We start from the raw sequence: 26,705 nt of genomic DNA on the forward strand, positions 1-26,705 counted from the left end.
AAAAGAAGAAACATTACTTTTTCAGGACCATGTCTTTCAAAGATAATTCGTAAAAATCCAAATAACTATTCACAGATCTTCATTGTAAAGGGTTTAAACACTGTTTCCCATGCTTGTTCAATAAACAATTAATGAACATGCACCTGTGGAACGGTCGTTAAGACACTAACAGCTTACAGATGGTAGGCAATTAATGTCAGTTATGAAAACTTAGGACACTAAAGAGGCCTTTCTACTGACTCTTAAAAACACCAAAAGAAAGATGCCCAGGTCCCTACTCATCTGCGTGAACGTGCCTTAGGCATGCTGCAAGGAGGCATGAGGACTGCAGATGTGGCCAGGGCAATAAATTGCAATGTCTGTACTGTGAGACATCTAAGCCAGCGCTACAGGGGGACAGCTGATCGTCCTCGCAGTGGCAGACCACGTGTAACAACACTTGCACAGGATCGGTACATCCGAACATCACACCTGCGGGACAGGTACAGGATGGCAACAACAACTGCCCGAGTTACACCAGGAACACACAATCTCTCCATCAGTGCTCAGACTGTCCACAATAGACTGAGAGAGGCTGGACTGAGGGCTTGTAGGCCTGTTGTAAGGCAGGTTCTCACCAGACATCACAGGGAACAACGTTGCCTATGGGCACAAACCCACCGTCGCTGGATCAGACAGGACTGGCAAAAAGTGCTCTTCACTGACGAGTCGCGGTTTTGTCTCACCAGGGGTGATGGTCGGATTCGCGTTGATCGTCGACGGAATGAGCGTTACACCGAGGCCTGTACTCTGGAGCGGGATCGATTTGGAGGTGGAGGGTAGGTCATGGTCTGGGGCGGTGTGTCACAGATTGCAGGCAATCTCAACGCTGTGCGTTACAGGGAAGTCATCCTCCTCCCTCGTGGTACCCTTCCTGCAGGCTCATCCTGACATGACCCTCCAACATGACAATGCCACCAGCCATACTGCTCGTTCTGTGCGTGATTTCCTGCAAGACAGGAATGTGTCAGTGTTCTGCCATGGCCAGCCAAGAGCCCAGATCTCAATCCCATTGAGCACGTCTGGGACCTGTTGGATCGGAGGGTGAGGGCTAGGGCCATTCCCCCCAGAAATGTCCGGGAACTTGCAGGTGCCTTGGTGGAAGAGTGGGGTAACATCTCAAAGCAAGAACTGGCAAATCTGGTGCAGCCCATGAGGAGGAGATGAACTGCAGTACTTAATGCAGCTGGTGGCCACACCAGATACTGACTATTACTTTTGATTTTGACCCCCCCTTTGTTCAGGGACACATTATTCCATTTCTGTTAGTCACATGTCTGTGGAACTTGTTCAGTTCATGTCTGTCGTTGAATATTGTTATGTTCATACAAATATTTACACATGTTAAGTTTGCTGAAAATAAACGCAGTTGACAGTGAGAGGACGTTTATTTTTTTGCTGAGTTTATGTATAGCGTGGAATGTTATATGGAATTTTCGAAAATGCTAAAATGTACTCTGGGGGGTGGAGTGTACATGTTTGCATGTAAACATACAATAACCAGTCGAAAGTAACATCACAGCAGACCTGGGTTCCAATAGGCCTACATTTTTGCATATTTAAATATTTGTATTTTAAATACTTATTTTATTTGTCATGCAGTATTTTAAAACAATGTGGCCGAATCCAACAACTTTTTAGTATTTGAAAGCATTTAAAATATATACAAATCCTGTAAATAGTCTAGGCTAGGCCTAGGCTACTTGTTTCCCATTATTTGATTTTTTTACCTAGAACCAAATAGAACTGTGCATAGTAAACGCAGGTCTGCATCACATAATTATGTACAACTATTTAACTCTATACTCAATGCAACATCTTGCAAATGCACAGAAAGTGTACAATTTTGGAAATGACAGCATGAGCACTTGTTTCATCAGCTTGACAGTTTCTATGACAACAAGGGCGCTCCCGTTTTCTGTTTACGGAAAAAGGATGTGACGTTGGACGCAGTCTGTGTAGCAGAAGTTTGAACCGTTTAGATCTGCAGAAGCTGGTAATAACAAGCCAATAACTCTACCTTTTCCAGTATTATCGCACAATGTTAGCTTGAAGTGGAATATATCGTAATTATCTAACTAACTAGTAAAATTTATACAAATTAGCAGTGAATACTAAGCGCGCGGCAACTTTGTTTTGTCGTTTTGATGTGCTGCTTGAACTACTGTTAGCAACAGAACTGATGCTAGCCAGATTGCTACTGTAGCTAACAAAGCTAACTTAGCTAGCTGCACCATTATTGGCAAACTAGCTATATGTCAGATTCAGTTGTGAGAGATAGCTAGTAGGATAGACATGCCGTCCTCACTTTCTCGATGCAAGTCAAAGTGTATAGCAACGGTTCAGTTGTTATTAGCCAGCTGAGCTTGGTGGCTCAGTCTGTGTGTAGCCAACTCTTCTAACGTTAGTTCTATGCAGGGATGCCGAATTGATGACAGTAACAGCAAGGACTTGCTACATTTGTATTGAAACCTCTAGTTCTGAAGTTGTAGTTTAGTTGCGCATGGTTTTTGTGAAGCAGTAGCTAAAATGTGCTCTGAGGGGCGGAATGGACACGTTTGCATGTGAACACAGTAACCAGTCGAAAGTACACGTTAAATGTGTGTTATTCCCAATGTGTAGGACATTATGAACAAACAAGAGGAGACATGGGAGAAACTGGACTCAGAGTTTGACCATCACCTGGTTGACATGAAACCATATGTCCTAAAACAAAACAAGACAGGTGGGCCTACAGTAAAATGAGTTGTATTACTAAAAAGCAAGTGTTCTATAAATTGTAATTGTCATGTGTTAGTAGTTCATTGATTGTCATTTCTTGCTCCCTATTTGACCTCAGAGCGCCAGCGATGTGCCCTGTGGATCAAGAAGCTGTGTGACCCAGGTGTATCCGGCTCGGGCCTGATGGGACGCAAGAACCGCAACATGTACGCCCGCCTGCTCCTGCACATGCTCAGAAGAGGGGTCCTGGAGGGCCCTTTCAGCCACAAGCCAGAGTCAGGCAGTCTCAAGACTCTACCAACATATATGGTAAACAAACAATCCTCAGTATAGTACTAAAGTGCACTGATGATGTAAGCTATTATAAATAGTATACTTTCTGCTCTATACTGTTAGTAGGCTGCCCATGTTGTTTATGTTTGTTTATTTGTTTAATTCATGATATTCCATTTTATAGTACTTTGTAGACTGTATGTTATATGTTTTTGACTGTTTTAGATGGCTATACTCAGCTCTGCACCTTTTCTCATTGCCAGTCCATCTACTTTGACGAGCCTCTATGTGGCCGGGGCCTGGAGCAGAGCACCGCAGGCCTGCCTGACTGGGTAACGGGAGAGCTGGGCCAGGGTGACGACTCCTGGGACAGCCTGCTCAGAGAGAGGGCCAGCTCCTCACCCATAGCCTACTCTAACACACACAGGTAGGTTATTCCCCAGCATAGACTAGAGCTTAAGCTACATACTCAACTGCTATGCCTGCCAGCTACAGTAGAAGTCTGCTGAAATCAAACACACACAAGTGTCTATCCTGGAATAGACCACCTCACCCTCTGGGCAAAAGTGTTTGAGTCAACATAGTTTCCTAGTTATTTCCACTTACTTAAAAACCTCTTAGATTTAAAGTCCCCTGTTTATGGGACCTGTGTGATTCTGCATTGACTTTTCCCACAACCTAAATGCTGGACTGCCCTTGAATTTTGAAACATTGTCTAGGCTACTCAACATGTTTTTTACAGTAGTTGCATACATACTTCAATGTAAAAGATAAACTGTCTGTTCACCTGTTAAATCTTGTCTTGACTGTATGTTATACACCGCATTGCACTGAGTGATAGCCTTTATTCCCATGGACACAGTAGTATATTTTCTGAGCCTGTGTGACCTAGGATGGGAAATATGAAACCACTTGAAGCTGGGTTGTCCCTCCTGCCATTGTTATTAGCTCTTCCGACTGTACATGAACTCCTGGCTGATCCCTACGTCACAGCCACTGACAAAGCACATGCCTGCAATCCTTACATCATAGCGCTACAGGAGAGATCAATTCGATAGTCATTATCTAAAATATTTCTAGATTTTAAACAAATACTTTGTTTGTCATAGACGGACAATATTAATATGAAATGAAAGGCGAGTTCCTAACGAGTTCAGGAAGCCAAGCTAGAGCTCCGTGAGACGTTTACAGCGAATGGGGTAGACATTTTGATCAAGAGAGACTTTTATCTAACACTAAACAGACAAATTAGTGTTTTACAGTTGTAAGGAAGGTGACATCTTATAGTTAGTGGTTTTATAAATTGATTATACTATATTTAGAAAGCATGTAAGTCATTTCAAGCCTTCTTCATACAGTTCTGTTGAATAGGAAATACATCATGTTAAATATTTCATATTTGTATCATATTTTGTGTCCTGAGAAGTGACTACACCTCAGCAATTTATAACTATATTTACCAGAAAGGGGAGATTTTAACCTTAGAGTCTGCAGTATTACTTGTTATTGTTTATTGCCCTCATGTTAAATAATTACTTTTAGGAATTACGTAGATTCCATTTCCGATTCCATTTAGTTACATTTAACTCGTTTTTATTCATGTAATCACATTGCATTGACGTAGCTATTTCGTTGAATTTACACAACATAATCGACATGGTTGTGCTCTTTTTGCGCAGTCTGTATTGTTTTCGGCAGCTTAACAGAATACCTCATGACAGTGCAATCAGATATGGACAGTGGACACTTGCATTTTTGTATAGGCTACTGCATAGTCCCTAGACTTCCTGTTTCTAGGTTCTTAAGTAGGCTGAAAAAAAATGGATAATTGTTGTGGACTTTCAGCAGAACATTTGAATTCAACAATTATTTGCATTGACTTTTCCTCCAACCTAAATATGCTGGACAGCCTGTGAATTCTGAAACATTGTCTGCTACTTTTAATTATTTTTACAATAGGTTAATTACAGTAGTTGCTCTCTAACACATCATTGTATGATGCAATGAACCACTTTATAAAATATAATGCATAACTTTTGTTTTATACCATAGAGCAGGTATTCCCAAACTGGGGTACATGCAATGCCGTCGGGGGTATGCCAAATAAACATGTGATTCACATAAAAAAAACAAAAAAAACAATCTGCACATTTTCAAACAGTCCATTTATATTTTCCAACGGGGCTATACATTTGGGTGAGGTTTATTTTCTCGCCTGAGTAGGCACGTTTCACTGCCAAAAATAAAATTTGACCATCTAGTGTTCAGCGAAATAACAATGTCAAATACAGGTAGCCTAGTCAAATAATTAACATCCAATCACATTAACCGTTACTCTCTTGCGGAAATTCCACTAACAGTCCGTATGTAGCCAAACGTAGCTGTTGCTCATGTTGGTATCTGTACTGATGTCGCTAAAGCCATGACAAGGAGACATAGTGGAGTGGTAAGCAGTTGCTCCCGATGCCACTTGGGTACACTGCAGCATCCACCGAGAGGCTCTTGCTGCCAAGGGAATGCCTGACAGCTTGAAAGATGTTTTGGATACAACAGTGAAAATGGTTAACTTTGTTAAAGCAAGGCCCCTGAACTCTTGTGTATTTTCTGCGCTATGCAACGATATGGGCAGCGACCATGTAACGCTTTTTCAACATACAGAAGTGCGCTGGTTATCAAGGGGCAAAGTATTGACACGTTTTTTTGAATTGAGAGACAAGCTTAGTTTTCTTTACTGACCATAATTTTCACTTGTCTGACCGCTTGCATGATGACGAGTTTCTCACACGACTGGTCTATCTGGGTGATATTTTTTCTCGCCTGAATGATCTGAATCTAGGATTACAGGGACTCTCCGCAACTATATTCAATGCACACTTGGCTGTAAGCTATGGGCAAATGTTCCTAAATGCAATTGGCAGGAAAACACTGTTCTCAAAAGCACATGGATGCGCGAGTGGTTTCATGTGACAGAGATTAGGAAAGGGGAGATCTAAAGATGCATTAACTAGCATGGGTTACTAAAATGACTAGAGTTATTCCTTTGGCCTATAGAACATGAGAAAAATGCTGTTTTCAATGGCGTATTATAAAGTAATTCCCTCAACATTTCTATTGTTGTATTTTGGCTAGGCTAGGCTACTTTGAACAAGGTAAGACCCACTTCATAAGATGACATAAAACATCTAGGTTTTAAACAATTTAAGTTTATGGTTAAATAGTTTCCAAATGCTACCCACCTCCGCTTAGATTAAAGATGGGGATGTGCGGTGCGCAACAGGCACTGTCCTTCTTTCCCTTTCCTTCACTCTCCGTCTTGTGACCATTTGATCTGAACGAACTGTTCCTCGAGCATGTCGACAGAATCAAGCTTATAGACATTAATGTTAATTATCCTTCATTATATTTGTCTAACATGACTGGTGTTTAGCCTATATTTATATAATTAAAAGTATCATTAAAGTTTGGCTACATTTTCTGCTTCCTCCCTCATGTCAGCGTTGGTTTGGACATGAGGCTGTAGCCAATATGCATATCACCTACACTATGACATCTAGGCTTTTTTTATATATGTACATGAAAAATATATTTGAATATTATTCCAATGTTAGCCTCTGATCCAATTCTGATCGGTGTATTTGTTTGATATTGTGATTTTTGTGATACATTTTTTTGTTTCCATTCGGAAAACTTAAATCTATAGCTTATTCTTCTTGTCTTAAATATATATATATATATATTTTTACTTGTCCCGGACAAGAGGACAAGCATTAATGTGGAGCCCTGTACATAGCCAATCTATTTACTAGGCTGCTACCCACTGTGCAAAAACATTGTTTCCATGTAATTTAAACAAAATAAATTCAATGTGACGACGTTCAATTAATGTGGGAAAATTATTGGATTTGCAAAAAGTCATCAACGTAAGGGAATTTAGTATTTTTTTCTCCACATTTTTGTGATTACGATCTTGTCTCATCGCTGCAATTCCCCAACGTGCACGAGAGAGACGAAGGTCGAGTCATGGGTCCTCCGAAACATGACCCGCCAAGCCGCGCTTCTGAACACTCGCCCGCTTAACCTGGAAGCCAGCTGCACCAATGTGTCGGAGGAAACACCATTCAACTGACGACCGAAGTCAGCCTGCAGGCGCCTGCCCCGCCACAAGGAGTCGCAAGAGTGCGATGAGCCAAGTAAAGCCCCCAGCCGTACCCTCCCCTAACCTGGACGACGCTGGGCCAATTGTGCGCCGCCCTATGGGACTCCAGGTGATGCCCAGTTGTGACATGTAATGTCGCCGCAACTCTGCGATGCAGTGCCTTAGACCGCTGAGCCACTCTGGAGGCCTTCACCCAACTTTTAACCTAAATCCAATGACATGGGTACATTTTTGGTTGATTTCACATTAGTTGACAACTCAATCAAATGCAAATCAAAACTAGACGTTGAAAGGATGTCTGTGTCCAATGGGTAGGCCCAATTCAATGAGGGAGGGAGGGACGGAAGGACATGTAATGCTTTGACTCTACTTTTTTTTTTATCTGGGCCAAGGGGACAGTGGTGAGTGGATCTTGGAAAATGTCATTAACAATGTGTTGATCGGGACGACTAGTTGCTTGCAGTGGAAAATTCAGTGGCATCTTGAGCCAAAGAACCATTCAGCTCAAATTCATGGTGGTTCTGTTTGTGGGCCTATGTGTATAGTCACTTTAAAGATACACGTACGTTTGATTGTGAAAAGTCGTTGCAATGACGTACGAGATGTCCTTGTCACAAATCCGACCAGTTACACAAGCATGTCTAACGGTAACCTCAGTTAGCCTAAGTACACTGGCTGTATTGAAGAGCTGGATTTTATTTTGTCTGACTTGTGTCTGATTGGGATAAGAGCATTTAAAGAGCGTATGGATCACAGGCTGAAAATGACTTAGTACACATGCTCTTTAATGTGTCTCTCCCATTTAGATAAAACTCTAGGGACCTAATTTGACTCCTTGTGATGTCTGATCTTTTGATCTCTGCCTCATGCCATTAATCAGGCAATGGGGTGATAGGTCAAGTAGTCATTTAACTTTGGGGTCCTTGCAGGTTAGACTGTATCAGCAATCCTGTTCTACACTGAGTATGCAAAACATTAGGAACACCTTCCTAAAATCTCGGAAGTATCCTGATGTTGGGCCTCTGTGTTTAGAAACTCTGTTTTTAACTGGCTAGGAGAGACACCATATTTGGCTGGAGTGAGTAAGTTCCAGATTTGGCCACAAGATGGCGTTACTCACCAGCAGAACCCTGATGGTTCTCTCTGTTCTCAACTGATAAAGTCTAGTTGTGTCTGTGTGAAAGGAATGGGGGTAGCAAGCTGATCCAGGTTAAGAGATCATCCTCAGAGGCCCTGGTGTGTAGCCTACGTGCCGACTCCTGGTACTCACATGTCACTTATGGATCAGGCCTTAAACATGCCATGATTGTCTTGACACGTTGTTGTCTTTGGCGTGCCTTGGAGAGCTCTGAGAGAAGGGGGAGAGAGACCAAGTGTGTGTATGTGTTGGGGGAGCCGAATCTTGACATGAATCTCATGTTGACTCGGCATGTGTAGAAGTGTTGCGTTCGTTACTATAGATGAGGGGAATTTCTGGTCTTTCTCCCCTCATAGCAAACAGGCAAAGGTGGAAGGATGAATGTGTGGTGGTGGTTAGCATCATATTTCTTAACCCCTATATGTGAATCCCTTCTGTTTCTGTCTCTTCTCTTTTGTTTTTCCTCTTTCTGTTTTACTCACTCTGACTTCTATCATCTGAGCTCCACACATGAGAACCCTTAACCTCTCCCTCTCCATCCCCCTCGCCAAGTGTGACAATAACATTGTCCTTGCAGCAGCAGACATCAAACAACTTTTATAAATGCCCTGTTTAGCCGCCTAGACCTTGCCTCCAGGTGGTTGAGTTAAGGGGTCCACGTCTTGTTTGTGCCACAGGGTCTGGCTGCCTTCCTTGGGGTGCCTGAGGGTGAGACCTAGGGCCTCTGGCTCCTGCACCTGGAGGTCATGGACGAAGCGTATAGATGTCAGGCTGTTTTTAATAAGACTGGCTGCAGCAGCAGAGACACACACACACACACACACACACACCACACGCACCCTCTCTCTCCCCTAGCCCCGACCTGCCTGGCTGGCACAGCTTTGATCTCTGGGCCTCAGACTCCAGACACATCTGATTCAATTATCCTCATCCACCTGTTGACTTTGAGGCCCGACATTGCACTGCTCGCTTGGCCCCCGGTGTGTGTGTGTGTGTGTGTGTGCATGCATACTTGAGGGGAAGAAAGTGTGCCTGCTAGTTTTCTCGTAGGCTGCTTTTACAGCTGGTAGAGAGACACACAAAGGATACAAAATATGCACGCCATTAGTTTCATGATGATAAGTTAGACCTCAACTGACACTGTAATTGAGAACATACAAGTTTTGTATCATTCAGTCTCGCTCACTTTATAACAGAATGTAGACACACAGAGCGCCCTCTCCTGCCTCTGATGCTGAATTTCACTGGTCCACCTTCTCTATCGCCCTCTTATGCACAATACATTTTCTTCAGAAAGGCAAGTGATTGTCTGTGGTCCAACTGTCAGTCTCTTGTGACAGAAAAGTACTTCATAGAACTCTGGAGTGTTAAGGACATGAGGAAAACAAAGTGAATATATAGGCCTAAATGACTGTAGTTAAAAGTGCCCTAGAGAAATAATTGGATGTTTTCATCGCATACCTCGGTACATTACTAGTTGTTCTTTCTCCGATCGTCTCCACCCTTCCCTAATTGTGCAGATTTATTCAGTCATTGTTAAGCCGGTGTAATTGCCTCCAGTGTATATGCTTAATTAGCTGGTAATACTAATTAATGAAGCATAGCTTGTCAGAATCAGTAGCCGAGGTTCCCATTGTTGTCTGTTCTCTCTTGGTTGTGTTCAGTAGGCATGAAATGGAAGAAAAATAGTTTTGCTAGGACGTGTCCTAGTGCAGGGATTCCCAACTCTGGTCGTCGAGTACCCCCAACAGTACATGTTTTTGTTGTAGCCCCGGAAATACACACAAAGGATACCGATTAGACTGAGTCCAAATTTGAGATTTTTGGTTCCAACCGCCGTGTCTTTGTGAGACTCAGAGTAGGTGTACGGATGATCTCCGCATGTGTGGTTCCTACCGTGAAGCATGGAGGAGGTGTGGGGGTGCTTTACTGGTGACACTGTCAGTGATTTCTTTAGAATTCAAGGCACACTTATCAGCATGGCTACCACAGCATTCTGCAGAGATACGCCATCCCATCTAGTTTGCTCTTGGAGAGTGACGGAGTGCTGCATCAGATGACCTAGCCTCCACAGTCACCCAACCTCAACCCAATTGAGATCTTTTGGGATGAGTAGGACCACAGAGTGAAGGAAAAGCAGCCAACAAGTGCCCAGCATATGTGGGAACTCCTTCAAGACTATTGGAAAATCATTCCAGTTGAAGCTGGTTGAGAGAATGCCAAGAGTGTGCAAAGCTGTCATCAAGGCAAACGGTGGCTACTTTGAAGAATTTGTTTAACACTTTTTTGCTTACCACATGATTCCATAGGTATTATTTGATCGTTTTGATGTCTTCACTATTGTTCTACAATGTAGAAAATAGTACAAGTTAAGAAAAACCCTTGATTGAGTAGGAGGGTCCAAACTTTTGACTGGTAGTGTAGATGCTGATACGATATGTATTGCGATTCTCACGATTCTATGTATTACGATTCACCTTGTCTGTTGCAGTAGAACAAGAGAGAGCCATGTAAAAGCGAGTTTTAATCAATCATGGAAATAAAAGTGATGGAAACATGTTGGCTCACCATTTAAAAAACAGATGGATAACAAGCTAGAGAAGAAATACCAGAGTTTTGGCGCAGGTACAGCTGACTAGCGCTAGCTAAAGTTAAACATAATATTGGGATACTCTAATGTATTGATCTAATGTATTGATCCCACATCTCAGTCATGGTAAGTATTTGTTTTTCTCAATAAAGTAGCCATCAGCAAAGCCAATGCTAGTAGGACAAAGTCAAGTGAGAGAGGCAAGGGTGTTAGCTTTTGAGAGTAAAACATTGAGCTGAAAGCATAGCTGCATCAGAAATGAGGCAAGTACAGCTGTAGGATCTTAATTTGATCACTCTTTTGTTGCTCAGAATTTTCCTGCACCGCAGGAAATAGCCTCACCAGCTAATAGCCGTTGAAATCATGTTGCTGCAGTATTATTTTGCTGCGACAATACAAGTCAAAGTATAAAGATCCTACATCTGTACAGCACGACTCACATTTGATGAGTTACACATTATATTGATAGACATGATGTAAGCCAGTGATTGAGCGAAGCAGTTTCCTGTAATGTAACCAGTGATACACTCAGATCTTTGTATTTTGTTGTTTTCTTCAATCTTTCCTAATGGAAATCTCTCTCTCTCCATCTCTCTTTTTCCCCTCCCTTTCTCTATATATATCCCTCTCCCTCCCTCTTTTTCTCACATTTCTCCCTCCCTCTCTTTCTCACATTCTCTATCTCTCTCTCTCATTCCCTCTGTGTCCAGGAGAAGACGGCTATATGAGGAGATGTCTCCATCTCGGCCCCTGGCCCCCAGCCCAGTGAAACGCTCTTCTGAAGACCACAACAAAGGGGTCAGCAGTACTCTAGTACTCAACTCCTTGTCACTATTTGGCAACTTTTTTACCTTTAGCCTATTTTATCTTAGTTAAGGAGTTTGTAATTACGGAGTCTTACATTTCAGGCAGGACATATTCTATTCTGTAATGACGTTCTCCATCATATCATACCATTGATTGTATTTTCACACGGTAGGTTGAATGGCTGTGACACAGAGAGTATGACATTACACCGTGCGTGACACTCATACTTGGCATACCGCGATATCAATGATAATAAACACTGTGGGTGACATTTACAGGCGATGAATCAGGACTATGACCATTTTAATCAGCCTGGTATTTCTGTCATTTGTCTGTAATATGAGGTGTTAACTTGGCAGTGTGCCTAGTTCTGTTACGAGAGACAAAGAGAGAGGGAGAGGTCCACCCTCCACTTAATTTTAATCAGGTTTAAAAAATGCCTACACTTCGACTTTATTGGATATTTCTCTTTCTTAGGTATCTCACCCACGCCCCAAACCCAACCCCAGGCAAAACCTAACCCGAAAACAACAGCACCCTGGAAATGTTCACATTATAACGTATATATGAAATGTTCACAAAACCTGATCCTGAATCAACAGCAGCACTCTGGAAACGTTTGCATAACATTCACACAACGTTCACGTAAAGTTCACATTATATAACAGTGTTTCAGAAGTGGGGCGCCCTGTAACAAAAGACTGAGCAAAACAACAGAGGGGAGAGCGTTGTGACCCCTGGACTGGAATTTAGACTGCAGGGGGACAGGACGGGGACGGTAATGGTCTGGAACCGCCAAACATCTGGCGTGGGTAGGAGGGGGAGAGGAGGAGGAGAGTATGTAAGGAGAATGGAGGAGAGGAGGGTAGGGGGGAGGAGGAGTGGAAGGGGAGGAGAGTAAGGAAGGAGAGTGAGGCAAGGAGGAGAGGGAGTGAGGCAAAGAGGAAAGGGAGTGAGGCAAAGAGGAAAGGGAGGGAGGCAAAGAGGAGAGGGGAGGGGGAGAATGGAGGAGAGAAGGGTAGGGGGGAGGGGAATGGAGGAAAGGAGGGAGGAGAAGAAGAGGAGAGTAAGAATGGAGGAGAGGAGGGTGGGGGGGAGGATAGTAAGGAAGGAGAATAGAGGAATGGAGGAAAGGAGGGTGGGCTGGGAGGGGAGGAGAGTAGGAAAGGAGAATGAGGAGGAGGAGAGGGAGGCAAAGAGGTGAGGGAGAGAGGGGCAGGGGAGAAGAGGAGAGTAAGGAAGGAGAAGGGAGGGTAGGGGGGAGGAGGAGAGGGAGAATGGAGGAAAGGAGAGAGGAGGGAGGAGGAGAGTAAGGAAGGAGAGAGGAGGGGAATGGAGGAAAGGAGAGAGGAGAAGAATAGTAGGGGAGAGGAGAGGGAGGCAAAGAGGAGATGGAGGAGAGGAGGGTGGGGGGAGGAGAGTAAGGAAGGAGAATAGAGGAATGGAGGAACGGAGGGTGGGGTGGGCTGGGAGGGGAGGAGAGTAGGAAAGGAGAATGAGGAGGAGGAGGAGGAGGAGAGGGAGGCAAAGAGGAGAGGGAGGGAGGCAAAGAGGCGAGGGAGAGAGGGGCGGGGGAGAAGAGGAGAGTAAGGAAGGAGAATGGAGGGTAGGGGGGAGGAGGAGAGGGAGGAAGGAAGGAGAATGGAGGAAAGGAGAGAGGAGGGAGGGGAGGAGATGGAGGAGAGTAAGGAAGGAGAATGGAGGAAAGGAGAGAGGAGAGGGAGGAAAGGAGAGAGGGGAGGGAGGCAAAGAGGCGAGGGAGAGAGGGGCGGGGGAGAAGAGGAGAGTAAGGAAGGAGAATGGAGGGTAGGGGGGAGGAGGAGAGGGAGGAAGGAAGGAGAATGGAGGAAAGGAGAGAGGAGGGAGGGGAGGAGATGGAGGAGAGTAAGGAAGGAGAATGGAGGAAAGGAGAGAGGAGAGGGAGGAAAGGAGAGAGGAGAGGGAGGAGGAGAGTAAGGAAGGAGAATGGAGGGGAGAGGAAAGGGAAGAGGAGACGAGGAGAGTAAGGAAGGAGAATGGAGGAGAGTAAGGAAGGAGAATGGAGGAAAGGAGAGAGGAGAGTAAGGAAGGACAATGGAGAGGAAAGGGAAGAGGAGAGTAAGGAAGGAGAATGGAGGGGAGGGGAGAGGAGGAGAGTATGGTAAAGAAGGGTTTCAGAAGCAGTTGGGTGGGGCTGGCTGATAAGAATACAACACACCCTACTGAACATTATGTGCACTTATTGTCCCACACTCAGTATCACCTATTCTCTTTGGTCCCTAGGTGGATGGCCACAGGAAGCCAGTGGTGCCGTCTCTTGACGACAGTGACCTGGAGGCTCGACTCAACAGCTGGAACCTGGGGGTATGTCTGCCAGGGCCACGTTCAGTAGCCAAACGTTGTTGAACGTGGCAGATAGGAATGCCACGAATAGAGCCAACGTGATAACATATTCTAGTCCAATAAGCATGCATAACATACACTATATATCAGTGGAGGCTGCTGAGGGGAGGACGGCTCATAATAATGGCTGGAACAGAGCAAATAAAATGGTATCAATGTATTTGAGACCATTCCACTTATTCCGCTCCAGCCATGACCACGAGCCTGTCCTCTCCAAAATAAGGTGCCACCAACCTCCTGTGCTATATATACAAAAGTATGTGGACACCCCTTCAAATGAGTGGATATGGCTATTTCAGCCACACCCATTGCTAATTGTGTATAAAATCGAGCACGCAGCCATGCAATCTCCAGACAAACATTGGCAGTAGAATGGCCTTACCGAAGAGCTCAGTGACTTTCAATGTGGCACAGTCATAGGATGCCACCTTTCCAACTAGTCATTTTGTCACATTTCTTCCCTGCTAGAGCTGCCCTGGTCTACTGTAAGTGCTGTTATTGTGAAGTGGACACGTCTAGGAGCAACACTGTCCTCGGTTGCAACACTCACTCCCGAGTTCCAAACTGCTTCTGGAAGCAATGTCAGCACCCTAACTGTTCGTCAGTAGCTTCATGAAATGGGTTTCCATGGCCGAGCAGCTGCACACAAGCCTAAGATCAATGTCTAGCATTGGCTGGAGTGGTGTAAAGCTCGCCGCCATTGGACTCTGGAGCAGTGTTAACACGTTCTCTGGAGTGATGAATCACGCTTCACCATCTGGCAGTCCGACGGACAAATGTGGGTTTGGCGGATACCAGGAGAACGCTACCTGCCCGAATGCATAGTGCCAACTGTAAAGTTTGGTGGAGGAGGAATAATGGTCTGGGGCTGTTTTTCATGGGTTGGGCTATGCCCCTTAGTTCCAGTGAAGGGGAATCTTAATGCTACAGCATACAATGACATTCTAGACTATTCTGTGCTTCCAACTTTGTGGCAACCATTTGGGGAAGGCCCTTTCCTGTTTCAGCATGACAATGCCTAGTGCACTAAGCGAGGTTCATACAGAAATGGTTTGTCGAGATCGGTGGAGAAGAACTTGACTGGCCTACACAGAGCCCTGACCTCAGAACCATCATACACCTTTGGGATGAAATGGAACGCTGACTGTGAGCCAGGATTAATCGCCAAACATCAGTGCCCGACCTCACTAATGCTCTTGTGGTTGAATGGAAGCAAGTCCCCACAGAAATGTTCCAACATTTAGTGGAAAACCTTCCTAGAAGAGTGGAGGCTGTTATAGCAGCATAGAGGGGGGGACCAACTCCATATTAATGCCCATGATTTTGGAATGAGATGTTCGATGAGCAGGTGTCTACATACTTTAGGTTATGTACTGTATTTCTGTCTGAATGTTCCAAAACGTTGTGTCCTGCTAAAAATCATCCCTAAGTTATTCCGTCTGTAAACATCGTATGTACAGTATATAGGTCTCTCACACCAGGGTTTGGATTACAATTCCTGCTTGTTTGAAGCAGAGGGGAAGCCCTAGACGCCTGAGAAGCATATTGCAGTCACAGCCAGTTCCATGCTGGTTATATGAAATATACCACCATTGGATGACAGAGTACCCCATGCCCAGTAGACTACACGTTGCCTGTCACACTGACACACAACTACTGACTAGCACCGACACAGCTGCAGTGCCTGTCAGACCACAGGGATACAGTCAGAGAGCAGTGAGATGAGGGCTAGAGGAGGAGGAGGATGGGGAGGAAGGAGGAGAGGGAGACTGAGTCTTTAGATGTGTTCCTGTCTTATCTCCTGTGTCTGGAGAGTCAGTGGACCTGGGAGAGATAAGCAGTACACTGATGTTGTCTTTATTCCCTTATTTATTCTCTCTCCCTCTCTCTCCCTCTCTCCTCCTCCACCTGTACGGGTCTCTCTCTTTTTTGATAAAGTTGATGATTCTCTCTCATCTCTCTCTCTCCCTGTATCAGACGGGGACGTGAAGCCCTGCTCTGCTCTGTGTTGTGGTAGTGATAATGATAAGAGGCAGTGTGCTTGGCAACGCTCCCCTAGCCTCCACTACCACCAGCATCATCTATAATAGATCTACAGGTGGTTGTACTCTCTGCACTGTGGAGCATAGACAGAGTTAAGCTGTGTGGCTGTGCTCTCTGCACTGTGGAACATAGACAGAGTTAAGCTGTGTGGCTGTGCTCTCTGCACTGTGGAGCATAGACAGAGTTAAGCTGTGTGGCTGTGCTCTCTGCACTGTGGAACATAGACAGAGTTAAGCTGTGTGGCTGTGCTCTCTGCACTGTGGAGCATAGACAGAGTTAAGCTGTGTGGCTGTGCTCTCTGCACTGTGGAACATAGACAGAGTTAAGCTGTGTGGCTGTGCTCTCTGCACTGTGGAACATAGACAGAGTTAAGCTGTGTGGCTGTGCTCTCTGCACTGTGGAACATAGACAGAGTTAAGCTGTGTGGCTGTGCTCTCTGCACTGTGGAACATAGACAGAGTTAAGCTGTGTGGCTGTGCTCTCTGCACTGTGGAACATAGACAGAGTTAAGCTGTGTGGCTGTGCTCTCTGCACTGTGGAGCATAGAGTAAAGAGCGGGATGTTTGGTTGCAGTGGCTGAAACTTGCAGCTGTCTGCAGCATTCTCTGCTGCCTCAATGTAATTCTGTCTTGCCTGGTCATTCTTTGTCTCAACTTGTCTGGTATCCTCTTTGAAATGTCTGTACCCCAGAGCCATCTAGCCACCTAGCCATGTCTCTCCCTCTCACCTTTAGGAGAGAACAGAACAACCGCAGTCTTTCTCCTCATAGTCCTGTCTTTGGTCGATTGTCCCCATCTGCCTCACAGACCTGTTGCCCAACGTTGGGTCAACGTTAGGAAGTGATGCACACAACGTGTGTTTGTTTGGATTGAGCGGTAGGTCCTTGATGTGGAGTGGCTCTCCTCTCTTCTCTCCTCTCTTCTCTCCTCTGTCTGCGGCCGCCTCATCCATCTGTCCTTGTCAGGGAGAATGCCACAGACAGGATCCAGTACCAGCTGGGCAGACATCACAAGCAAACACACACTTTAGTTTAGTCTAGCACCAGTTTATGTTTCACCACCAATGTCTGGCCTGGCCCTGCCCTGCAAGCCTTGGCATGTGGGCCTCCCATGGTCAGAGTTGGATGTGGGCCGCTCAGCTCCACAGAGAGGGAGGTAAGTGTGGGCCGTCTTTCAATATTTAATCAAAAATGTTGTTAAGACTTTATAATAACTTTTATTTAGAAGCCTGATTTGCTGAACTGAGTGTCAGAGGTTAAACAAAATTGTTTCTCTGCACCAGCTCTATGCTCAGAGGGCAGAGGTTTGTCTTGCCACTGCCTGTTTAGTATTAAATGATTGGTCATTCTGGAGTATACTGGATGTCCACTGTCTTACTGACATGCCATTTAGTTCAGACCAGTTTGGTCTCCAGCTCTGGGCCGTCAAACAGGCCTCATTTATTTAGGATTACTGAATGAGCTCACCAACTTGAACCTTCACACCATAGAGAAAACACTCACACACTATACTCCCGTCCTTCGCCCCTCCCTGGCCCTTTGAGGCTTAGCTGGAGAACTCTTTCCTCTCTCTTTCTGTCATTTGTTGTCATCTACAAAGTCAGATGGTCTCTGTTTCAGAAGGCTGTGATCCCGCCTGCTCCCTTGCAGCTGTCTTCCACACTGTGTGAAGCTGCCTGGGAAGTTCATAGAGAAATAAGGAGGTCAGTCACAACAAGAGGAACGGAGAAGAAGGAGAATGAACTCCGTCGACTCACTACAGTACAGTTTCTCCTCCCGGCTTAATCCCCTAACAGAGTTGAACCATTGATGGTTTTACTCCATAGCCATGTCAGTCAGTCCACTTGTGTCTTAACACACTCTAAGGTGGGCTGACGTCAGAGTTGTCATTCCTGTTAGCCGTCTCTTCAGTCTTTAGGCTCATTGTGTTTTTTATTCCCTGTGTAATCAAAGGGGACAGAGCGGGCGTGTTTGGTGAGGGAGTATGTATACACATCTGTCCCCGGGCCGATAGACGCGTCATGGATAGCTTACGGAGTAACGGGGTTGACAAAAGGGCTGACTGGCAGAAAGAGGAGCCAAGCGGAAATGGGCCTAGCTGAGCTGAACACACACAATGCCTTGAAGTGGCCCGAGGTATTCCCTTTCTGTAAACAGTCAGAGCTGAGGGAAGAAACTAACTGTGTGTTAAGTGCTGGCCTTTGAAGTTTGAAGTCCTGTATTGTTTAAGACAAACCGAGGGCGGAGGTCAGGGAGGGACGTGTGTGTGTACGTTTGTGTGTGTGTGAGTGTGTACATGTGTTTGTGGTGGAGCCTTGTCTTGAGAAAAAGGAGGAGATGCAAAATAAGTAAAGGGCTTTTTTTCTGTTTCTTTTCTTATTCTCTTGCAGATTGAGAACCCCAGGTATTTGAGAGAGAACCCTATCCCCTTGTCTCCGGTAAGTGTAAGGGAGGGTTCCCATGTGTGTTGAGGGCAGATAAGTGTTACCTTTTACTCACTCTCTCCCCCCGTCTCTTTCTTACCCACTCTTTTATTTCCATACTGTAGATATTCCTCAAATCCAGCCTGAAGAATAGCACTGTGACTGATGAGCAGACCCCAGTTGCAAGACAGGAGAAAGAGGTGGGCACTAGAACACCCACCTAACCATAGACAACCATCTAATAACCATCAACCATTCCAGAAAGCAATACCTGTTGAGTACCTCAATCAATACTGAGGTAGAGTACCTCACGCTCTTTACCAAGAGAGTTTCCATCTATATTTTCCATAATAGTCTATTTACCACCACAAACCGATGCTGGCACTAAGACCGCACTTAACGAGCTGTATAAGACCATAAGCAAACAAGAATGTTCACCCAGAAGTGGGGCTCCTAGTGGCCGGGGACTTTAATGCAGGAATGCTTAAATCCATTTTCCCTCATTTCTACCAGCATGTCACATGTGCAACAAGAGGGGGAAAAAACTCTAGACCACCTTCACTCCACACACAGAGACGCGTACAAAACTTTCCCTCGTCCTCCATTTGGCAAATCTGACCATATTTCTATCCTCCTGATTCCTGATTACAAGCAAAAACTCAAGCATAGGAAGTACTCGCTCAATACGGAATTGGTCAGATGATGCGGATGCTAAGATACAGGACTGTTTTAAGAGCACAGACTGGAATATGTTCCGGGATTCAGCCGAAGGCATTGAGGAGTACACCATATCAGTCACCGGCTTCATCAATAAGTGCGTCGACGACGTCGGCCCCACTCTGACCATAAGTACATATCCCAACCAGAGGCCATGGATTACAGGCAACATCCGCACTGAGCTAAAGGCGAAAGCTGACCCTTTCAAGGAGCGGGACACTAATCCGGAGGCTTATAAGAAATCCTGCTATGGCCTCCGATGAACCATCAAACAGGCAAAGCGTCAATACAGGACTAAGATCCTACTACAATCCTGCTACTACTCTGACGCTTGTCTGATGTGGCAGGGCTTGCCAAACTATTACGGATTACAAAGAGAAACCCAGCCACGAGCAGCCCAGTGACACAAACCTACCAAAAGAGCTAAATGCCTTCCGTGCTCGCTTCGAGGCAAGCAATACTGAACCATGCATGAGAGCACCAGTTGCTCCAAACAACTGTGTGATCACGCTCTCCGTAGCCGATGTGAGGTAAGACCTTTTAAACAGGTCAACAGTCACAAGACCATAGGGCTAAACGGATTACCAGGATGTGTACTCAGAGCATGCGTTGACCAACTGGCAACTGTCTTCACTGACATTTTTAACTTGTCCCTGACCGAGTCTGTAATACCTACACGTTTCAAGCTGACCACCATAGTCCCTGTGCCCAAGAACACTAAGGTAACCTTCCTAAATGACTACCGCCCCATACCACTCACGTCTGTAGCCATGAAGTGCTTTGAAAGGCTGGTCATGGCTCACATCAACACCATAATCCCAGAAACCCTAGACCCACTACAATTTGCATACCGCCCCAACAGTTCCACAGATGACGCAATCTCTATTGCACTTCACACTGCCCTTTCTCACCTGGACAAAAAGAACACCTACATGAGAATTCTGTCAGTGACTACAGCTCAGAGTTCAACACCATAGTGCCCTCAATGCTCATCACTAAGCTAAGGACCCTGGGACTAAACACCTTCCTCTGCATCTGGATCCTGGACTTCCTGACGGGCCGCCTCCAGGTGGTTAAGGTAGGCAACAACACATCTGATATGCTGATCCTCAACATGGGGCCCCTCAACTCCTGTACTCCTTCAACCACGACTGCATGGCCATGCACGATACCAACACCATCATTAAGTTTGCCGACGACGCAAAGGCCAGATAACCGACAAGGATGAGACAGCCTATAGGGAGGAGGTCAGAGACCTGGCAGTGTTGCAAGACAAAGTAGCTGATCGTGGACTATGGGAAAAGGAGGGGCTAGCATGCCCCCATTCACATCAACGGGACTGTAGTGGAGCTGGTTGAGAGCTTCAAGTTTCTTGCAGGCACTAAATCCTATCATTAACAAACTATCATGGTTCAAACACATTAAGACAGTTGTGAAGCGTTCACGACAATGCCTATTCCCCCTCAGGAGACTGACAAGATTTGGCATGGGTCTTCAGATTCTCAAAGAATTCGATGTCTACACCATTGAGAGCATCCTGACTGGTTTCATCACCGCTTGGTATGAAAACTGCTCGGCATCCGACCGCAAGGCGCAACAGAGGCTAGCGTGTACGGTCCAGCACATCACTGGGGCCAGACAAGCGGTACCGGAGCACCAAGTCTTGGTCCAAAAGGCTCCTTAACCGCTTCTACCCGCAAGTCATAAGACTGCTAAACAGTTACGCAAATGGCTACCCAGACTATTTGCTTGACCCCCTTTTTACGTTGCTGCTACTCGCTGTTTATTATCTATTCATAGTCACTTTACCCATACCTACTGTACATGTACAGTGCATTCGGAAAGTATTCAGACCCCTTGACCTTTTCCTCAAAAATGACTTTACAGCCTTATTCTAAATTGAATTACATTTTTAAAACATAATCAATCCACACACAATACGCCATAATGACAAAGCCAAACCAGGTTTTTAGAAATTGTTGAACATTTATAAAAATATATAAAAACGATACCGTATTTACATAAGAATTCAGACCCTTTGCTATGACTCGAAATTGAGCTCATGTGCATCCTGTTTCCATTGATCAGCCTTGTAATATTTCTACAACTTTATTGGAGTCCACCTGTCGTAAATTCCGTTAATTAGACAAAGGCACACACCTGTCTATATACGGTCACACAGTTGACAGTGCATGTCAGAGCAAAATCCAAGCCAGAACAGCGCAAACTGGCGCTAACCAGAATAGAAAAAGGAGTGGGAGGCCCCAGTGCACAACTGAGCAAGAGGACAAGTACATTAGAGTGTCTAGTTTGAGAAACAGACGCCTCTGAAGTCCTCAATTGGCATCTTCATTAAATAGTACCCGCAAAACACCAGTCTCAACATCAACAGTGAAGAGGCGACTCTGGAATGCTGGCCTTCTAGGCTTTATCCATAGTGATGGAGGTAGGCCTGGTCAATCTCCTATTCCATGTCAACGGGACGATAGCGTGAGAATTTGTGAATCCAAATTCTAAGGAGTAAAAGAGTTCAAGATCATAACATTAACCCAAAACTGTGAACCACAAGTTAAGTCCCATTCAAAGCAAATTTAACATAGTGCCACACTGTTGTCACTGGTAAAGAGTTTAATCTCCTTATGCATGAAAATTGTGTTCTAGGCTGCGCTTTGTGTTGCGTTTGTGTTGTTCCCAAAGGGACGATTCCGAATGTCCCTTTAAGAGAGAAAAAAACCTGACCAGTGGTGACAGTTTTTCCTAATGTGGATTTAAGCTGAAAGGCCCATTCTGAAAGGACGCTTTGAAGTCCCCCACCCGCCTTTACTCACACTGTTAATATAAAACTGAGCATGTCTTGACTCTAATCGCCATGGCTTTTTATGTCCCCCTGGAGAAATGCTGTACTCAATTAGATCAACTTCAGTGAGCTGGCCAAGAAGGGAGAGGGACAGAGAGGGAGAAATAGAGAGAGAGAGGAAACGTGGGAGAGAGAGAGTGGTTCAATGGGCACCACCAACAATGCTCATCAGCCCATCTAATGTGGTTTTTCATTCTGACTGGAGGAGAGGAGACTAATGTGGTGATATTCATTCTGACTAGAGGAGAGGAGACTAATTTGGTGATATTAATTCTGACTGGAGGAGAGGAGACTAATGTGGTGATATTCATTCTGACTGGAGGAGACTAATGTGGTGATATTCATTCTGACTGGAGGAGACTAATGTGGTGATATTCATTCTGACTGGAGGAGACTAATGTGGTGATATTCATTCTGACTGGAGGAGACTAATGTGGTGATATTCATTCTGACTGGAGGAGAGGAGACTAATGTGGTTTTTCATTCTGACTGGAGGAGAGGAGACTAATGTGGTGATATTCATTCTGACTGGAGGAGACTAATGTGGTGATATTCATTCTGACTGGAGGAGAGGAGACTAAGTGGTTATATTCATTCTGACTGGAGGAGACTAATGTGGTGATATTCATTCTGACTAGAGGAGAGGAGACTAATGTGGTTATATTCATTCTGACTGGAGGAGAGGAGACTAATGTGGTGATATTCATTCTGACTGGAGGAGACTAATGTGATATTCATTCTGACTGGAGGAGAGGAGACTAATGTGGTGATATTCATTCTGACTGGAGGAGACTAATGTGGTGATATTCATTCTGACTGGAGGAGAGGAGACTAATGTGGTGATATTCATTCTGACTGGAGGAGACTAATGTGGTGATATTCATTCTGACTGGAGGAGAGGAGACTAATGTGGTGATATTCATTCTGACTGGAGGAGAGGAGACTAATGTGGTGATATTCATTCTGACTGGAGGAGACTAATGTGGTGATATTCATTCTGACTGGAGGAGACTAATGTGGTGATATTCATTCTGACTGGAGGAGAGGAGACTAATGTGGTGATATTCATTCTGACTGGAGGAGAGGAGACTAATGTGGTGATATTCATTCTGACTGGAGGAGACTAATGTGGTGATATTCATTCTGACTGGAGGAGACTAATGTGGTGATATTCATTCTGACTGGAGGAGAGGAGACTAATGTGGTTATATTCATTCTGACTGGAGGAGAGGAGACTAATGTGGTGATATTCATTCTGACTGGAGGAGACTAATGTGGTGATATTCATTCTGACTGGAGGAGAGGAGACTAATGTGGTGATATTCATTCTGACTGGAGGAGAGGAGACTAATGTGGTGATATTCATTCTGACTGGAGGAGAGGAGACTAATGTGGTGATATTCATTCTGACTGGAGGAGAGGAGACTAATGTGGTGATATTCATTCTGACTGGAGGAGAGGAGACTAATGTGGTGATATTCATTCTGACTGGAGGAGAGGAGACTAATGTGGTGATATTCATTCTGACTGGAGGAGAGGAGACTAATGTGGTGATATTCATTCTGACTGGAGGAGAGGAGACTAATGTGGTGATATTCATTCTGACTGGAGGAGACTAATGTGGTATTCATTCTGACTGGAGGAGAGGAGACTAATGTGGTTATATTCATTCTTACTGGAGGAGACTAATGTGGTGATATTCATTCTGACTGGAGGAGAGGAGACTAATGTGGTGATATTCATTCTGACTGGAGGAGAGGAGACTCACATGTTCACATAACTTTTTGTGTAATTACATTTTCAGCCCAGTCAGGCACCAAGTGTCACAGTCTTCCTCTCCGCTGTTTGTTGAGAATCAAGAGGTGAAAGAAAGCAGGGCCTTCGAGCCTGAAAATGGGAACTAATGCTTGGAATATTATTCTGTGTGTGCGTGTGCTGTATTGTGTGTGTGTTTATGGTAGTGTGTGTGTCTGTGTGTAGGAGGTTGATAGCAGTCAGCTGTCAGTCCCAGAATGTGTGTTGAGGAGCCAGGGAGGAGAGCTGGCCAGCCCTCAGTAGTTTTATAGAGGCCAGATCACTACCCAGCGTGGCGATATGGGGCCTAGTTAAAAGGCGCTCAGAAGCACTTGACTTTCAAGAGAGGAAATGGTGGTGAACTGGGATTTTACTGTCTGGGCTGGGAATGTGTGTGTGTGTATCGGTGTATGTACGTGTGTGTGTGTGTGGGCGAGGTGAAAAATTGTTTCCTGCACCTCTTACCTCCAACCCCACAAAGGGAACAGAGAAACTCCTGCCAACAAACCTGACTGGCTTTTGTAGATGGGCTTATCTGGTTTCACAGTGGTTGTTTTATGGTCTTTTTTTCAGTCAAACCGTCTGTTTTCTTACCCCTGGTTGCCTCGGATGGGTTCTGTATGTTTTAACCTTGGGCATGACGTCTACTAGAGCAACAGGTTTATATCACAGGTCTGACAACTAACAGGGTCGTATTCATTAGAGGACACAGTAGCAAAACGTTTTGCATGAAAAATGAAAACTAACATTTCTTATTGGGCAAGTTCAGGTAGTCCCTCCTGGTTTCAGGCAGTTTTTTTCTCTCCATTTGGTGCCTAATGAATATGACTCAGGTCTAACCCCCAGGCATTTGTTCATGGAGCGACTGCCCCTGAAATATACATACATACAGTTGAAGTCGGAAGTTTACATATAACTTAGCCAAATGCATTTAAACTCAGTTTTTCACAATTCCTGACATTTAATCATTAATTATTGTCCATTTCGAAGACCTATTTGCGACCAAGCTTTAACTTTAACTGCACATTTTCCAACTCCAAAACATAAACTCAGCAAAAAAAGAAACGTCCTCACTGTCAACTGTGTTTATCTTCAGCAAACTTAACATGTGTAAATATTTGTATGAACATAACAAGATTCAACAACTGAGACATAAACTGAACAAGTTCCACAGACATGTGACGAACAGAAATGGAATAATGTGTCCCTGAACAAAGGGGGGGTGAAAATCTAAAGTAACAGTCAGTATCTGGTGTGGCCACCAGCTGCATTAAGTGCTGCAGTGCATCTCCTCGTCATGGACTGCACCAGATTTGCCAGTTCTTGCTGTGAGATGTTACCCCACTCTTCCACCAAGGCACCTGCAAGTTCCCAGACATTTCTGGGGGGAATGGCCCAATCCCTCACCCGCCAATCCGACTGGTCCCAGGCTTGCTCAATGGGATTGAGATCCGGGCTCTTCACTGGCCATGGCAGAATACTGACATTCCTGTCTTTCAGGAAATCACACACAGAACGAGCATTATGGCTGGTGGCATTGTCATGCTGGAGGGTCATGTCAGGAAGAGCCTCCAGGAAGGGTACCACATGAAGGGAGGAGGATGTCTTCCCTGTAACGCACAGTGTTTTGATTTCCTGCAATGACAACAAGCTCAGTCCGATGATGCTGTGACACACCCCCCAGACCATGACGGACCCTCCACCTCCAAATCGATCCCGCTCCGGAGTGCAGGCCTCGGTGTAACGCTCATTCCTTCGACGATAAACGTGAATCTGACCATCACCTCTGATGAGACAAAACCACGACTCGTCAGTGAAGAGCACTTCTTTCCAGTCCTGTCTGGTCCAGCGACGGTGGGTTTGTGCCCACAGGCGACGTTGTTGCCGGTGATGTCTGGTGAGGACCTGCCTTACAACAGGCCTACAAGCCCTCAGTCCAGCCTCTCTCAGCCTATTGCGGACAGTCTGAGCACTGAGCACTGTCAGTTTGAGGCCCACCGGACAAATTCCTTGGCCACTATACCTATTCTGCCAATTGGCCTGGTTTACCACTTGGAGCCCTGCTGATCCGTCTGCCGATGTAATAGCACGAGGGGGCCACAACAGACTTTCTTCCGTCGCGACGTCCCTCCAAGGCCCTTCTGTTAGCTTGCTAGCCCCGGCCCGCAAGCTGCCTGAAGCCACTCACTGGACTCCTATGATCACTCGGCTACGCATGCCTCTCGCTAACGTCAATATGCCTTGTCCATTGCTGTTTTGGTTGGTATTTATTGCCTTATTTCACTGTAGAGGCTCTAGCCCTGCTCAATACGCCTTATTTAACGTTTTAGTTCCACCTACCACACATGCGGTGACATCACCTGGTTTAAATGATATTTCTAGGGACAATATCTCTTTCATCGTCACTCTATGCACAGGTTTACCCTCACTGTATCCACATCCTACCATACCTTTGTCTGTACATTATGCCTTGAATCTATTCTACCGTGCCCAGAAATCTGCTCCTTTTACTCTCTGTTCTGAACGTACTAGACGACCAGTTATTTTAGCCTTTAGCTGTACCCTTATCCTACTCCTCCTCTGTTCCTCTGGTGATGTGGAGGTTAATCCAGGCCCTGCAGTGCCTAGCTCCACTCCCATTCCCCAGGCGCTGTCATTTGCTGTCTTCTGTAACCGTAAAAGCCTTGGTTTCATGCATGTTAACATTAGAAGCCTCCTCCCTAAGTTTGTTTTATTCACTGCCCTTGCACACTCTGCCAACCCGGAT

At 45.2% G+C, this 26,705-nt stretch overlaps 1 protein-coding gene across 1 annotated transcript in view; it reads left to right on the forward strand.

The window, feature by feature from the left end:
• Nucleotides 1-1,982: 1,982 nt before the first annotated feature.
• cep112 (centrosomal protein 112) overlaps nucleotides 1,983-26,705 on the forward strand; it is a 177,268-nt gene continuing 152,545 nt past the window's right edge. The window contains exons 1-8 of the mRNA XM_038986120.1: nucleotides 1,983-2,035; nucleotides 2,662-2,764; nucleotides 2,879-3,069; nucleotides 3,297-3,460; nucleotides 11,628-11,715; nucleotides 13,987-14,067; nucleotides 18,538-18,585; nucleotides 18,696-18,770. Coding sequence (XP_038842048.1) covers nucleotides 2,668-2,764; nucleotides 2,879-3,069; nucleotides 3,297-3,460; nucleotides 11,628-11,715; nucleotides 13,987-14,067; nucleotides 18,538-18,585; nucleotides 18,696-18,770 — 744 coding nt within the window. The 5' untranslated portion in view covers nucleotides 1,983-2,035; nucleotides 2,662-2,667. The remainder of the gene's footprint in view (nucleotides 2,036-2,661; nucleotides 2,765-2,878; nucleotides 3,070-3,296; nucleotides 3,461-11,627; nucleotides 11,716-13,986; nucleotides 14,068-18,537; nucleotides 18,586-18,695; nucleotides 18,771-26,705) is intronic.

The sequence above is a fragment of the Salvelinus namaycush genome, chromosome 3 (assembly GCF_016432855.1).
Source record: "Salvelinus namaycush isolate Seneca chromosome 3, SaNama_1.0, whole genome shotgun sequence".
NCBI lineage: Eukaryota > Metazoa > Chordata > Actinopteri > Salmoniformes > Salmonidae > Salvelinus > Salvelinus namaycush.